Source organism: Centruroides sculpturatus, unplaced genomic scaffold (genome assembly GCF_000671375.1).
Source record: "Centruroides sculpturatus isolate CEXI.00-Female unplaced genomic scaffold, Cexi_2.0 scaffold1042, whole genome shotgun sequence".
In the NCBI taxonomy this organism is placed as follows: domain Eukaryota; kingdom Metazoa; phylum Arthropoda; class Arachnida; order Scorpiones; family Buthidae; genus Centruroides; species Centruroides sculpturatus.
In genome coordinates, this window is record NW_019385274.1 from 48,400 (window position 1) to 66,223 (window position 17,824).

General features: G+C 28.6%; 1 protein-coding gene across 3 annotated transcripts; it reads right to left on the reverse strand.

Moving 5' to 3' along the window:
• Positions 1-1,815: 1,815 nt before the first annotated feature.
• LOC111637037 (putative ammonium transporter 3) lies at positions 1,816-16,244 on the reverse strand. Of its 3 annotated transcripts, XM_023382447.1 has the most exons (10): positions 16,173-16,244; positions 10,949-11,040; positions 5,496-5,636; positions 4,859-5,082; positions 4,459-4,781; positions 4,313-4,384; positions 4,191-4,250; positions 4,041-4,117; positions 3,617-3,933; positions 1,816-2,260 (listed from the first exon to the last, which is right to left on the reverse strand). In XM_023382447.1, exons 3-10 carry the CDS (start codon positions 5,608-5,610, stop codon positions 2,033-2,035), a joined length of 1,416 nt encoding a protein of 471 aa, XP_023238215.1. In that variant the 5' UTR covers positions 5,611-5,636; positions 10,949-11,040; positions 16,173-16,244; the 3' UTR covers positions 1,816-2,032. The 3 variants fall into 3 exon arrangements, with proteins under 3 accessions (XP_023238215.1, XP_023238216.1, XP_023238214.1); XM_023382448.1 differs by lacking the exons at positions 5,496-5,636; positions 10,949-11,040; positions 16,173-16,244 and adding an exon at positions 6,346-6,690; XM_023382446.1 differs by lacking the exons at positions 10,949-11,040; positions 16,173-16,244 and having other exon boundaries at positions 5,496-5,805.
• Between the last annotated feature and the right edge of the window lie 1,580 nt (positions 16,245-17,824).

The following is a 17,824-nucleotide window of genomic DNA, read 5'->3' on the forward strand; positions in this document are numbered from 1 at the left end:
TTTTATAAAAAATATATATATATATTTGTATAATAAATCCATTAAGATATTTTAGAAGTTTGAAATTTTATATTTAAATAGTAAAAATATTTTAAAAAATTATATTTTTTCATTGATTAAAGTAATTAAAACATGACAAAAATATTTTAATTAAAATTACAAAAACAAATTTAATCTTATTAAATATTATAAAATCATTTTAATTCTTCAATTTTCAGTTAATAGATTTTAATTCAGTTAAAAAGCAACGAAACAATTAAAACTGAAATAAAATAATTAAAGTAATTAATTAATGATCCTAAAACTTAAATTTATTTTAAATTTTCTACCAAAGTTTAAGAGTTAAGATATAGGATGTGGGTTTGAAGAACGAAGGTCATGGAGGCGGAGTTACCTCCTGTATAATAAAATGGTAACATGTTTTCTTTATGTCGTTGCAGCTTATAATTTTCCTTGAATAAACGAAAAGAGTTTAAATTTGTGTCGTTTCTATTCAATTTTTAATGACAAAACATTTCCTCTTTCTACATAATTAATAACTATAATTTCTAAGTTTCGATTGGATAATTTGAATATATTTCGTAACCTTTCATTGGACGTTTATCAACGTCACTACTTCAACATAATTGAAACATTTTTACTTATCACGTGTTTTTATTAATTAATTTTGAATTAAATTATTATTTATTAATTAACGCGTTTAATTAATTAACTATCGTTGGAATTGTCAACTATTAATTATTTTTATTTATACAAATAAATAAAAAATTCGTTAATGTTAATTAATCAAATAAGAAGACCCAAAAAAAAAATTATTTAAATAATTTTAATTGTTTATTTATTCGTTAAAACTTTTATCTTATATAAGTCATTAATTATTTTAAAATAAAACCGAACGTCGAATTTCCAATTTTGAAGATCCAATTTTAATAGAGTTTAATCTTTGTCACGAAAGATTAGTTGCTAGTTTATAACCTGATCGATCTGCAACTGACTCTACCATATATTATAACATTCTTCTCTTATATAAATTATATATTTTTATATATAACAGCGTGAAGTATACTTTCGCTATTAGTGAAATTAATTCGAAACTGGCAACGATTGAATTGTAATCAATCAGTTTAATTAGTAAATTAATTTTTAATTTCTTAACACATATATAAGAAAAATATTATTTTCATGGAAAATTCCATATTAAAGTTTTTTTTAATATAAATTTTATCCAGAATCAAAATACAGTATGAACTGTATACAGTAGACTCCCCTATAACACTATTGATAATTCCGTGTTATATGAATTCCATGTTGTACGAGTCACTTAGATTTTAGAAATACGTGAGCCGTTCACAGCCCGGCACACGTATTTCTAAAATCTAAGTGACTCGTACAACATGGAATTCATATAACACGGAATTATCTACAGTGTTATAGGTAGGGTCTACTGTATTCTTAAATAGTAATTATCTTGGATAATTTTCTTCTAATGATACGTTATANAACGAAAATGAAAATTTGCTTGATAATTCAACTACGCTTGTTGGAGAACAATAAAAACACTACACTCAACAAGCCACCAATAAAACTCAACTGCCTAACCTATAACCAAAATCTCCTTTTAATTTGTTTTTTAAAAAAAGCGCTTGACAAACTTGCCCCGCATGCCGAAGTTGCCCCGATCTCCCCTAATAAAATTTAATACATTCGAGTGGCAAAATTTACCTATTTTCGAAGCTGATTAACACCGGAAGCGGAAGTTATTAATGTTTTTGTATACCTGTTCGCGTCGCGCAGTTGCATTCTTTTTAACTGTGGTGAGAGTCACCGATGTAAACAACTGATTTTAAAAAATGAATATTGATTCATGTCTACACAAAAGTTATTTTCCTTCAAATTTATTTCATTAAACTAATTTATTAATAAATGAGGACATTAATTAATGATTATTTATGCCAAATTTAAAATTTATGTTATCACTTCTTAAGAATGTGCCGCATTTCGTTATTATTTAATCCAACATAAAATTATAATTTTATTCGTTATTGCTGATAGTACTAATTTTTAACGACTTGGGATGGATTTTATTATCGTTTCTTATCACGTGACTAGTGTTTCTACGACGAAGAGAACCTTCGGATTTTTCTTTTAAAACTCTCAAAACATTAATGTTACCGTCGTGTTGTAAATTATGGTCGACGTAGTCTGGTCCCATTATCTCTTCTTCGATAGTCATTCGTAGGCCAATAGTGACGTTAATTAGCTACAAATAATCACAAAAAATTAATTAAAATCGTTCAAATATCGTAATTTTCTACAGATAAGATTTAATTGCTAATAAATTTACAAGAAACTTCCGTCCATTTTTATCAAATCGACCAAATTTAGTCCGATATGTTAATTAGTGTTTTGTGTCTTCCATGTTATAACTCGAAACCTGTTACACAATTGAAAAATACATTCATAAATTATATGAATTTTTTTTCTTTAGATTCTGAATCTCCTAAATATCTCAGAAAGATTTTTTAATCCTATCAAAAAGAAACGAAAATGTAAAAACAAGATTAAAGAAGAACTATGTAAGCTGTAACGACAACCAGACTTGTTACGGAGATGGTGGAAAACTGACTTGACGTGAAAGAGGAATTGGATTTTGGAAAAGAAAGACTATAGTTAGATCTGAATGAAAGAAAACTCTTTAACAAGGCAGGGCCTTCTACATCCTGCAGAACACCAGTTCTTAAACTTTATTAGTTCCATTTTGCCGGATTCCTAATCATTAACTTTATACGAGTACTCATACGGCAGGAATTTGATTAAATTGATTGCGCTTACATAAATGAGAAATGCTATCAGTTGACTGTTATGAAAGCTTATTTGGAATTGTATGGTATTTTTATTATGATTTTTTGTAATGAAATTAAATAATAAATCACATTTAAGTTTAAAAAATTATTTGCGGATCCCTGACTATTAATTCTCAGACGCCAAGTGCAGTTTAAGAATTGCAGATATAGAACTAAAGAGTAATAATAATAGTAGTAGATTCGAGAGAAAAACTTAATATAATTAGTGAATAATTTTTATCAAAAATATTCTCATATTTTGAAAACACTATAATATATATATAAACAATTTTTGCATGTATTATATATATACACCACGCATTTCGTCCAAACTTAAGATGGGACTATGACATAAAGAAACAAGAAGGCACAACATGGTGGAGAGAAGCAAATGATAGGCAAATATGGGCACAAATGGAGGACGATTATGTAAGGGAGGCTACACCATAATTTGAAATGGTAGAATAAGCTGAAGCTGATGATGATGACGATGATACCACGTATATATTGGATATAAATTTATACATCTATCTTAACATAATTATTTAGTTTTCAGTCAGTTGTAGTTAAGAAAATCTTATGAAATTTTTATTTAATTTTAATCTTTACTTTTTGTTTTTAGAACATTAATAATTAATTTTTTAGTTAATACGAGTAATTCGTAATTAAATGAAATCAACATTATACGTCAAAAGTGAAATAATATTTGAGAATGAAAACATAATTAAAACAAAACATAAACGTAACAAACGTAAGATAAAAGTTAAACTTACTAAGAGAAAAATAGTTGATACCAATAAACTCCAACATATGAGACATCCAGAAGCTAAAATCTGAATAATTAGCAATTTGCAACCGCCTCCGACGAAAAGACCAGATAAATTTCTTGTATAGTTTCTAATGGTATCTCTTTCGGGAAAGAGACCAATTGCTATCATACCCCAGAGTCCTCCCACACCGTGAACTGCAAACGTGTTTGTAGGATCGTCTACGTGTAACCAATCTAGAAGAGGAACCACCAAAACAATAATTAATCCTGCAATCATTCCGATAACGATTGCTTGCCATGGACGTACTATTGGTGCTCCTCCTGTAAATAAGTAAATATATATATATTTACAAAGTTGAATTTATTAATTAGTAATCTTTACAATCATTTTTTCAATCTTGTTTTGTGATTAAAAAAATATTGTTTACCTGAAATGGCTACCATTGATCCCATAACAGAATCCATAAGAATGCTCACGTCATGAAGACCTTTCTTAGTAAAGAAACTAAAATATAAAATTTCGATAATTTTAGAATTAATGTTATAAGTACTAATATTATAAAAATGAGTTTCATTACCTGAAGCACATGCCGACCATTCCTCCTCCTGTCGATGCTAAAATAGTTGTTACGGCTGCTCTAAAATGGTTATTTAATTAAATATTTTTATAAATCTGACATCAAATGATAGCTATACTCACCTGGAAGAATATTTCCATTTATTTTCCATGATACCAAACGTGCTTCCAGAATTAAATCCTAACCAACCCCACCTGAAAAATGATCTCGAGCTTAAAATTCAAATAATTTCAATATGAACTAGCATATTAATTAAACACGACTTAACCATAGCATGAACAGCCCTAAGAGTGCATTAGTAGGATTTCCAAGAGGAAGAGGTTCGAATCCTTGATCATATCTTCCTACTCTGGGTCCTAAAATAATGGCAGCAACTAAACCCGAACACCCTCCTACTAAATGTACTATTCCCGATCCTCCAATATCCACGGCACCCAGAACAGCCAGAAAACCATCCTCTCTCCACATCCAACCCGCGGGTATACAGTAGATAAAGATATTTAAAAAAGAAACTAGACAATATGCGGTAAATTTACATCTTTCAGCCATGGATCCAGACACTAGAGTAGTAGAAGTAGTGCAGTAACCGAGCTATACGTAAAGACGATAATGTCAAAAATTTATACACCTTTATTGAGAGTCTATAACTTGTACAGTACAGTACTTACGTGAAAGACAAACTTTGAATATAAAACGCCCATATCCTGAAGTGAAGCTTGAGTAAAGAAGCGACCTGTAGCAAACCAAATAGTTTTGAGGCCATCCCCGAAACTTAAAGAAAATCCAAAAATCCAATAAGCGAAACCACCAATTAGCAAATTGGTTGCATTTTTTATTAATATATTAACTTCGTTCTTTCGGGATACGATACCAGATTCTAAAAGAGCGTAACCTGAAAATACATAAGATAAGATATTTTTTGAACTTCATATATTATTTATAAAACCCTATCAAAAGTTATATCTAAGTACAGGTGATTACAATAATGCCTATTTATTATGTATTAGTTTCGATTATATGTAACAAATGTCAATACTTATAACCTACAAGTTTGAAAGATGCTATCTTTAATAAAACACATATAAACATTTATTTTTCTAATCGAAGAAATTTAACGCTGTATGCGAAATTAATATAAAAGCTGACCTGGTTTGTAGCATGGATTCTTTACAATTAGCTTAACTCTATGGCTTTGTTATGTAAGTAAGAATTGAGGATTGGTTTGAGCATATGATTATGACTAAAATTAAATATTTGGTGTTTAAAAATTTTGATTTTTGAATAGAATAATTGTTAAAAGATTACCTGATTGCATGGTGAATATGAGAAAAGCGCTGGTCAAGATGAAAACAACATCATTAGCATCGTTTCTCTCATTGTGAGAGTATATAGGAACGAATGTCGTATTACTGTCGTTCATGTTTGTCGTTTGTTCATGAGTTTAGCCTGAAACAAAATATCGAACCAGTTGACTAACATCTGCCTTATCCATCGATATTGTATATGTAAAGTTTGCTTTAGATATTTTTATTACTAGTTTGAGCATTATATGTAAGCATTGTATACTTCCTCTTATAGAAATCGCCCTAATTAATAGATAAAAATTTATTCTGAATATTTATTGAAAAATATACTTTTTAGGTTCTTTCATATGAATTATTGTTTTGCTTGCTTTTTTTTAAAAAAAATACATTAAATTATAAAAAAAGCCTTTGAGAATTAAAGTGAAATCGTAGTGAAATTGCTTTCAATACTTGTTTTTTTATGTAAAATTTGAACGATTTGAAGCAAAAATACTCTGAAAATGATCATGCGAGGAAAAATTACAATCTATTTTCATAAGTTGCTTTTTGATATATCAATCATTATTTATCAAATGCATGATCTAGAATTTTTTTCAGGATTCTAGAGATTAATAAGCTTAAAAAATAGCAATTAAAAATAACTTAGTAGTTATAAAAAATATAAAAATGGTACTTTATGATAACTTCATTTATGATAATGTAAAGCATAATATAAATTAATTTTAAATTTAAAAGAGTTATTCTTAAAACTTAGCATTAAATACAATAATGCAAATAAAAAGACACAGAAGAATTTGCATAAAATTAAGAAAAATTTAAGGGTTTGAATGATAAATTTAACTTTACTTTACCATGGTATACATTTATCCAGGGATTAAGACAAGAATGAAATGATTTATTTGAAGATGATATAAGACAATTTAACAATGCCTAAGCCATACATCACGTTATTGAGGCTACACTAACACTTTTATTGATTGATTAGCCATTAAAGCGTGTCATATGACAGAATGTAAGCAGCTGATAATGATAAAAATCCCGAATTATTCGTACTCTTTCGTCACTCTAATCGATCGACAACATTTAAAAATTATTTATAAAATGGCATTTAATAAAATTTGAAGTTTGTGCGAGTGGCAATGTTTTCAGTTTTAGTTTCTTCGAGACAGAAAATAGCTCAACTAAATTAACCATAAACATAATTTTGTAAAAAAAAATTTAAAATTAAAGTCTCTTTTACTATATTGTAGGGTATGTTTAATGTATATAAAATTATTTTAGTATAACTAACGAAGTATTGATGATTGAATATATATGCTAATCGCGTAACAATTGCCTACAATATAAATAAAACTAACTCGAGATTTAAAATATTTCAGTAATAATATTCCAAAAAAAAAATTTTAATTTATTACAACACTGATATATTTTGTTCTATTCATTTTTATTTGTTTGAGCAAATATTTAATTAACTTTATAAAGTTTGGCTATGCCAAAAGACAAAAAGGTATACAAGTGAATTGCGTACAGTCGACCCCCCATAACACTTGATAATTCCGTTTTATATGAATTCCATGTTGTACGAGTCACTTAGATTTTACAAATACGTGTGCCGGGCTGTGAACGGCTCACGTATTTGTAAAATATAAGTGACTCGTACAATATGGAATTCATATAAAACGGAATTATCAAGTGTTATAGGGGGGTCGACTGTATTTTATTTAAACTATTCAACATTATTATCATTCAACGTGGGTTCGATAACATACGTTTTATATACTGTATTATCGTTCTTATTTAGAATGTTACTCGTTACAGGAATACTTGTGTTTAAATTAATATATTTTCGTATCCATTCTTCTTCTCCAAATGAAATATTTTCAATAAAATATGAAATTGATTCCATAAAATATGAAAAATTCTTTTCAATAAAATATGAAAAATTCTTAACATTTATACAAAGGAAATTTCTGGTGCAGAAAGTTACAATTTACATCGAAATTAAATATATTTATTCCGGTTCATGATTCTCTATTTGCTTTATAACTAATTATTTGCATGAAAGTAATCCTTATTTGAAAAGTGAATAGTTACTGTTTTGATCGATAGTATGAGAAGACCGAAATAAGCAATCCTTGTTCGAATTATGTTTGTAGATAAAATATTCGTTAAATGTATACCTAAACAATTTGAAAATAGATGTTAGATATAGATTTTTTTTTCTAAATTTTTGTGATAAAATTATTTTATATAAAAGATTTGTTTGCCTGTAAAAGTGTATTTCCTTCCAAAAGCTACACAGAGAAGTCAACGATATAAAGCTACATGTGTTTTTATTACATTTACAAATTTTCAAATAAAATTTTTATTAATAATGGGCTTAAATTATTTTCCTTTAGATGATTCAACGAATTTATTGATGATTTACATTAAAGAGTTGAGAAATAAACCAATTTTTAATCAATCTGCTTCCTTTTTAAAAAATTAATTTTATTCGGTCTTGACCGAAAAATGCAATTTTATAAAGACACAATTAAAAGGTAGTGATGAAAGGGCTCTTTTCAAGTATAGCTTATTCCTATTTTATGGTTTAAATAATGCAAAAATGACATCTTTGTTTGAATGATGTATTATTCTAGTCAAAATAATACGTCATTTAAATAATTTTAAATTGAAATCGCATTTTTTTGGAAATGAAATCTTAAGAAACAAATCTCTTATCTGCCATTCGTGAACAAAGCTTAGATACAAAAAACCCGAGAAGTCTCTTTCTGATTTAACAGATTGATCTAAAAGTAGGTAACACATTTTGTAAAAGCCGTAAATTATTACTTTTTTAAGGTGGATTCAAAGTATTTAAATTCATTGTTGACATTAAAATATCTGGAATTTTTCAAAAGCAACATTTCTAATTTATTTATTTCGCTCAAATATTCTCGTATTATGTCAGCTTTGTTGTTTCAGCAATACTAACTGTACTTTGCACTTCTGACTGCATTATCATCTACATAGTTGGTTTGACATTTACTAAGAAAAAGCCTAAGAAATGTATGTTCTGCGATTTTCTTTATTGCTTGTCTGAATAATAAAAGAAATTAATAAGACGATTCATCTTAACATCTTCTGGATTGGTTAGATATCGCAACAATGAAACTAGTTCCTTTTGTCATCCTTCTGCGTTTGATAAGGCATTCTTTGAGATTAACAACTATAAAAATCTAAAAGTATATACAAATTTAAATTAGTTGTAAAAATAATTTAGCATTTTGAAGAAAACGTTTAACTTATACATCCTCTGATGCCAATTTAAATTACAGTTAATCGTAATGGTAAAAGGAGAGGGAGTACAAAATTGTAAATTGAAATCAAAATATATTTATAAATCATTTTAATAAATAATTAANGAATTTATATAAAACGGAATTATCAACAGTGTTATGGGGGATCGACTGTATATTCATCTATCGCGATTCATCAATTTATTTGAATTAACAAATATTATATATTAGAATGAGTCTACATCTCATTTTAAACAAGTATATTATAACAAGTATCATTTTATCGTAAACAAATCACGTCATATGCATTGTCATTTGTGATGTCATAAAAGCGGTTTGCACGTATTATTTTGTGTGACATCATATAAATCATGTGAACTATACACACGCAAAGACACACAATATATTTAATATAAAATCGATGGTAAATTTTCATATTTAAATTTAAAACTAAGATTTAATTGACGTTTACAAAAAATATTTATACTTTAAAAATCTTAACATAATATTTATCGATGTCAACAGAAAATTCTTATACGAAAGAAAATGAATAGCAAAAGAATGAAAGTGTTATCTGTTACAGGAACCAAGATAGTCAAGTGTAAAAAATGCATTTCGTGTTGACATTGTCTTGTAGTGAAGCCGACTACTTGTAAATAATCGATTATTTACAACTAATCGATTACATTACAGAGAGTAAAAATATAAAATATAATTCATTGTGTATTTTATTGTAGAGTCTAGTAAAGGTTTACTGAAATCTTTCGCAGCAATCCTTTGTTTAGCGATATACCTCAATTGTTCATTACATTATTGTACAGAAAAATGTAAATAAATCTATCTATTTAAGTCCTGATTCTGTGTATGTGTGTGTGTAAGAATAACCATCCAATAATTATAAAACGAAACTATTAGCCTTTAAAAAAATTGAAAATATTGCATTAACATACGAGTTACTTAAAATAGACAAATGCCTAATTTAATTACTACTAATTGTATCCTTCTTCGCATAAAGTTTCAGTCAAAAAACAGACAATCTCAATCCAAACTGAAAATTTCAAGTATAAAAACACCCTTTATCATAAAGCTTTTTCAAGTGAAATTCCAGAATAAATAAACAAAAACTTATGAGCATAAAAAATTTTAAATACATTCGAAGAAATCAAAAAAACGGTACAAGAAAAATAAAAATAAATAAAGAGCAAGCTAATTTATTAATTAGCTATAATAATAGTCAAAAAATAATATATCTAATAATTTTTAAAATGTATTTTCTGTTTTAGCCTATGCAGAATCGTTTCTGTGAGTAACAAGGTAAACCTGTTTGCTTGCATTGTTCTATACGATTACTTATGTTATAACTTTACGTTATAAAATTATAATGCAAATTATGTCTCGAATTATCTATATTATCACAGAAATAAGAAATTTAATTTTTTAAATGGCAATGGAGCATTTTGCAACAATTAATGCTATTTGTATACTAAACTTATTTCACTCAGAGTGAGCATTAACTGGGAATTAAGGAAGAATGTATTCGGAATCCTTCTCAAAAGTATAGTTTGATTTGAAGACTTCTATTAGACCATGCATTATCATTTCGTATATAACGTTGAAGTTTCGATATCATTCTCATATTAACTGTGAAGTAATTATTTAGGAATACTGTACTTATTGATTTACAACCGATATATATATTCAATTATCTGTAAAATATTATGAGAGTTTTCTCTTAAGGAACATGTAAAGAACTTATCGGAACGAACAATCATTTACGTCTTTATAATCTTCTCAATTCTTTAGTCTTTAAAGTACGAAGCCCTTACGGTCCTATAAATATTGGCGAAATAATCATTTTAATTTCTTGACTTTAAGCTAATGTAAAAAGAAAAATTAAAACGATATGTTACTTATAAAATTCTATAAACAGCGTTTTTTGTATGCTACATATTTAAATATAGGTTTTATTCATTTTTTAGTTTATTTTGGTTCATTTAAAATACGAAATGTGGTTTCATATTTTAAATAAACCAAATGCAATTATGAAATATAGAAATATTTAAAAATTTCACATAACATGGAGACAAATAAAGATTTATTATGATTAAAATAATATGAACATTATGAAATATGCTTAAAAATAAAAAAAACTTATTTTTATAATGTTTAAAAGTACATTTTTTTCGTATAAAATTAATAATTTTAAACTTGAAATTGTTGCGTAGAAACAAAATTCGAAGTTTTCATTCCGCCGAATCCTCGACGAATCTAGAAATAAATAATTTATTTTCAGTTTTCGTTAAATTAAAAGTAGCATTTTTAAATGTTACAGATTATATTAATTAATATATTATTTTTAATAAGATTTTTTTTGTATACTCAATGCTATACAGTCGACCCCCCATAACACTGTTGATAATTCCGTTTTATATGAATTCCATGTTGTACGAGTCACTTAAATTTTACAAATACGTGTGCCGGGCTGTGAATGGCTCACGTATTTGTAAAATTTAAGTGACTCGTACAACATGGAATTCATATAAAACGGAATTATCAACAGTGTTATGGGGGGTCGACTGTATAGCATTGAGTATACAAAAAAAATCTTATTAAAAATAATATATTAATTAATATAATCTGTAACATTTAAAAATGCTACTTTTAATTTAACGAAAACTGAAAATAAATTATTTATTTCTAGATTCGTCGAGGATTCGGCGGAATGAAAACTTCGAATTTTGTTTCTACGCAACAATTTCAAGTTTAAAATTATTAATTTTATACGAAAAAAATGTACTTTTAAACATTATAAAAATAATTTTTTTTTATTTTTAAGCATATTTCATAATGTTCATATTATTTTAATCATAATAAATCTTTATTTGTCTCCATGTTATGTGAAATTTTTAAATATTTCTATATTTCATAATTGCATTTGGTTTATTTAAAATATGAAACCACATTTCGTATTTTAAATGAACCAAAATAAACTAAAAAATGAATAAAACCTATATTTAAATATGTAGCATACAAAAAACGCTGTTTATAGAATTTTATAAGTAACATATCGTTTTAATTTTTCTTTTTACATTAGCTTAAAGTCAAGAAATTAAAATGATTATTTCGCCAATATTTATAGGACCGTAAGGGCTTCGTACTTTAAAGACTAAAGAATTGAGAAGATTATAAAGACGTAAATGATTGTTCGTTCCGATAAGTTCTTTACATGTTCCTTAAGAGAAAACTCTCATAATATTTTACAGATAATTGAATATATATATCGGTTGTAAATCAATAAGTACAGTATTCCTAAATAATTACTTCACAGTTAATATGAGAATGATATCGAAACTTCAGCGTTATATACGAAATGATAATGCATGGTCTAATAGAAGTCTTCAAATCAAACTATACTTTTGAGAAGGATTCCGAATACATTCTTCCTTAATTCCCAGTTAATGCTCACTCTGAGTGAAATAAGTTTAGTATACAAATAGCATTAATTGTTGCAAAATGCTCCATTGCCATTTAAAAAATTAAATTTCTTATTTCTGTGATAATATNTATGAATTCCATGTTGTACGAGTCACTTAAATTTTACAAATACGTGTGCCGGGCTGTGAATGGCTCACGTATTTGTAAAATTTAAGTGACTCGTACAACATGGAATTTATATAAAACGGAATTATCAACAGTGTTATGGGGGATCGACTGTATATTCATCTATCGCGATTCATCAATTTATTTGAATTAACAAATATTATATATTAGAATGAGTCTACATCTCATTTTAAACAAGTATATTATAACAAGTATCATTTTATCGTAAACAAATCACGTCATATGCATTGTCATTTGTGATGTCATAAAAGCGGTTTGCACGTATTATTTTGTGTGACATCATATAAATCATGTGAACTATACACACGCAAAGACACACAATATATTTAATATAAAATCGATGGTAAATTTTCATATTTAAATTTAAAACTAAGATTTAATTGACGTTTACAAAAAATATTTATACTTTAAAAATCTTAACATAATATTTATCGATGTCAACAGAAAATTCTTATACGAAAGAAAATGAATAGCAAAAGAATGAAAGTGTTATCTGTTACAGGAACCAAGATAGTCAAGTGTAAAAAATGCATTTCGTGTTGACATTGTCTTGTAGTGAAGCCGACTACTTGTAAATAATCGATTATTTACAACTAATCGATTACATTACAGAGAGTAAAAATATAAAATATAATTCATTGTGTATTTTATTGTAGAGTCTAGTAAAGGTTTACTGAAATCTTTCGCAGCAATCCTTTGTTTAGCGATATACCTCAATTGTTCATTACATTATTGTACAGAAAAATGTAAATAAATCTATCTATTTAAGTCCTGATTCTGTGTATGTGTGTGTGTAAGAATAACCATCCAATAATTATAAAACGAAACTATTAGCCTTTAAAAAAATTGAAAATATTGCATTAACATACGAGTTACTTAAAATAGACAAATGCCTAATTTAATTACTACTAATTGTATCCTTCTTCGCATAAAGTTTCAGTCAAAAAACAGACAATCTCAATCCAAACTGAAAATTTCAAGTATAAAAACACCCTTTATCATAAAGCTTTTTCAAGTGAAATTCCAGAATAAATAAACAAAAACTTATGAGCATAAAAAATTTTAAATACATTCGAAGAAATCAAAAAAACGGTACAAGAAAAATAAAAATAAATAAAGAGCAAGCTAATTTATTAATTAGCTATAATAATAGTCAAAAAATAATATATCTAATAATTTTTAAAATGTATTTTCTGTTTTAGCCTATGCAGAATCGTTTCTGTGAGTAACAAGGTAAACCTGTTTGCTTGCATTGTTTTATGATCTTAACAGTCCCAATCAAGAGTGTAATTTGATCTATAACTACAGTATTTGCGATAATTTGTTAGCTCGTTTGTTTGTAAGAATATCTCCTGTATGCTTTAAACGTGTTAACAATATACGAGTAGTAATTCCTCTATTATTAACTGTTTTATAACATTTCATAAAAGAAATATTAAGAACTCCTGAGAATTCCAAGATAACATATTGAAACTTTTGACAAGAAACAGATGTGAAGGAAATCAGAAATTCTCTCAGATTCGACTACCACTCATCTATATATATAAATGAGGATGTTTGTTTGTTTGTTCGCTATGCACACTTAGGCTGTTCGACCAATTGCTACGAAACTCGGCAGTTATGTCCAAATACTTTTAACTCCAATAATGTCATACATTTACTTAATTCGTCAGGTAACCAAACCCAAGAAGAGTCTGCGGATATAAACCACGTTTGTGGGTGCCGATGAAACACCTTTACAAATTTTTCAGTTTATTACAAAAAATTGCTGCTTACAACTAATCTTCTTTTGTCTTCTTCAGTGTTCGTTCCACAAATATATTTCGGAATCTGGAGCAATAGTTCATAACTGCTTTACGAGTTCGTACGATGCCGGGCTGGGGGCGGAGTCATTGACGAGGTAGATGAAAGGGGTCACTTAGTTCTTAAAGCATTGACAATACAGGGTTCGGAAAGAAGAACGGTTTTTGAGATGAAAGGTTGGAGAAGAGTGGTTTTAGAATAACAGTCGGAGATGCACGCTATGATCTTGAGAAGCGGGTTTATATGAACTTTATCCGCTGACCGAACAATTTAATTGGTCCCGAATTCTTCTTTCTTCCCAATTGGTCCTTGTTTTCCTCCCAGTAGAACGAGACCCGATCGGGGCGAAAGAAAGGTCAAATCTCAATGTTAACCAGACACCGCATCTCGATCTCAGACCACGGATGTTTATACGAACCTTGGAATTTTTGCTCGTATTTCTAAACGTTTTGTTTTATCTCTATGAAAAAATTCTATAAGACATATCGCGAAAATTATTTATTGATCGAAATATTTCATAGTACTTCGAGTTTGCCGCAATTTCGTCATATTTACGAGCATCCAAGCCAAAGTTCGTCTTTCAGGCTCGACAAGTAAATTCAGTTCGGCCGACACTTACATCTATTTTTTTCCTTCTTCTTCTACGCATTGTGTTTATCTTACGAAATTCTTTTCCGGAAGTGAAAAGTTTTTAAATAAAATTTAGCGAGAGATTCCGATCTCGTCCGGAATCTCACAAAACCACCGAACACAGGTAGTCGGTCGTGGGTTCGCAAATGGCCGACGAAATGGTCACGTGGTGTTCTCTGCGTTTTCTTCGCGTTAGTAACACTTAAATTAGGGCCAGCTTTACATAAAAGTCTTTCCGAAATGCATACTCCTTGGCAGATACCTCACATGTCTCGTTGCCGTAATTCTAATAATTTTTCTATAAACGCGATATTTACGAGGACAAGCTCAAATACCAGGAAACCTGGACACGAAGCTTCCTCCCCTGATTTCATCTCCCCTTACTAATTCATAAACCCATTGCACTAAACTTCCTTCACTGATACTGCTTAAAGATGTTATAACATTCAGTCAAATTAATGTACGGTACTGTACATTCAAAGGCACAAAGTAGAGCTCGAAGTATTTTTCTGTGCCCATGTTTAGTTTTCCTATTTATTATCATGGCGATATTGCTTCATTCAAAATTTTCTGTAGTTGTAGTCTGTGTGATGTGCACTTTATTCACATGTTGAGTCTTACTGTCAAATTTGCCTCCAGTATGCTTATGCCATAACTTTCAAAAGTTTCCTTAGATGTTTTTGCTGAGATTTACATTTTCAACCTGATTTCACCAATTTTTACGGGATCACATAAAAACAATTATTCTCGCATTTTTACAAGATTTTTTATTTATTTAAACAAGTCTTATATCAAGTCTTTCGGACGTTAAGTTTAGCAACTTCGATCGCACGCGGGGTCGTCACGAGCTATCCAACACGGATCACTTCTCAAATATTAATAGTAGACTAGTATTAACTAGTAGTCGTTGACCATCCTCTCTCCCAGCAAAAGGACAACTACTACTTTTGGTCGAATTAACTTTAACCTCCACTTACAACAGTCCCTTCTTCCTATCGGACCCACTGGTATAGTGGCATTCGAATAGGAAAATTACATGATACGAGGTTTCCGTCGAACAATTTAAAGTATTATATAGATCACTTGGTATGATAAATCTTTACGTAAGATAATCTTTGTAATTATATAAATCAAACAATATAATATAATAGAAGTGTTAGAAGTACAAAATAATCTAATAATCTTAATGTTAGTACTTATTTTTTTTCCCGGGCAACGCCGGGCCTACCTGCTAATATTCTTATAAAAAAGTAATATTTACATAAAATTATTAATAATCTAGTTAGCATGAAAATAACAAGTTCAACTATACTTTATTAATTAAAATTGTAGTAAATATGACTTACATATACGAAAATATAGCAGCACGATTCTATAATAAAATAGAAGAAAGTAGAGATAGCCATATTGCAATAATGGTCCGTATCAAACAAATAATGACGTAAAGGTCTGTCAAAGCATGCGTAAAAGAAAATTATATAGCTTATTTTTACTTATAATATAACCTTTTGGATGTTTGTGTATTTATTCTCTATCCAAAATAATTTATTTATTTTGTCACGTTACAGTAACGAAATTGAATTTTTCATAGACAACATCGACGTCATTTAAAGTAATTATTAAACAACTAAAATGAACAATTTAACAACATTCTGTGAGAGATTAAGAAAAATCTCTCACAGAATCATGAGACACCAAGAATATTCAATGTCCTTGAATTAATCCATTGTTCTTATTTCCTGTAACTCGGTTCATAAATAAAATAACTACAGGCACATAGCATTTATTACATGACAAATGTATACAAAAAATTGCAAGTGTATTAGTAAAATTATTTATAGGGGTATATACAGCATATAATTATATATGTTACAGACTAAGTGATTAATACGAGCATTATGAATAATGACAAACAAAATCGGTAGTATCGAACTTTAAATTTATGCGATCAGCAATCTTGTGAGACATTTTAATTTTACCTCTTAAAATAGTGTTTTCTTCTTTAAAAAAATTAATGATGATGGAGCAATTATTAAGTGATATGAATAACTGATTCAACAACCGATTAAATGAGTTAATAGCAACAGAAAGTCAGAACAGTCAAATTTTAGGTGGTGAGAGACGAGATCTGACATATCCGGACGGACCACGCCCGTAAAAATTTCTGGGGATTTATCGATCCGTCTGAGTTCGAACCCGGGTCCCTTAGAGCGATAGACTGCCACTCGGCCTTTATATTTGTATACCAAGACTACTTAACTAAATTCGTTCAACTACGACCGTTAAACACCAAAAGGGCTGAAGATGTAGCCTATGTTCTTTTACACATTTTTACAATTTTCGGTGTTCCGAGTATTCTACAAAGCAATAACTGGAGAATTCGCCAATAATGTCATCAAAGAACTGTGTAATATGTGGCTTGAGTTAAAAATTGTACATGAAAAGCACAGGCACTCACAAAGTCAGGGTTTAGTAGAAAGATGTAATCAAGACATATAAAATATGCTTAGTTCTCAGTTGGAGACTAACAACACTAACAAATAGTGGAAGGATTACGTTTTGTACAACGATGAAAAATCGAGTGAATCGTACTCGTACTGGTATAAACTTCAGTCCCTATGAGGCTATGATTGGAGCAAAGTTAAAATATGAATTTCATCATCTGATAGACGATTTTCGTAAGCAGGAAGCTAAATTCAAAGGATATTATCGTTTGAATGTGTTCCAGTTTGACGGTATTTTTCAGTAGAGGTATTCCATAGAAATTGATATCTCCAAATTCCTATATTTAAAGCTTCGACATATTTATGGAAGTAGAAAATTCACGTGGCAATGGAACTGGTATAAAAACACAAGGGAATATTTGTTTCAAGCATGAGAGTGGTCACTGTATTACATATATTACAAATTAATCCTTTTGTTTTGTTTATCTAAAACAAAAAATGCTATTACAATGAATCTCCTTCACTTAAAATTGTTGCTGAAATATAATATATAA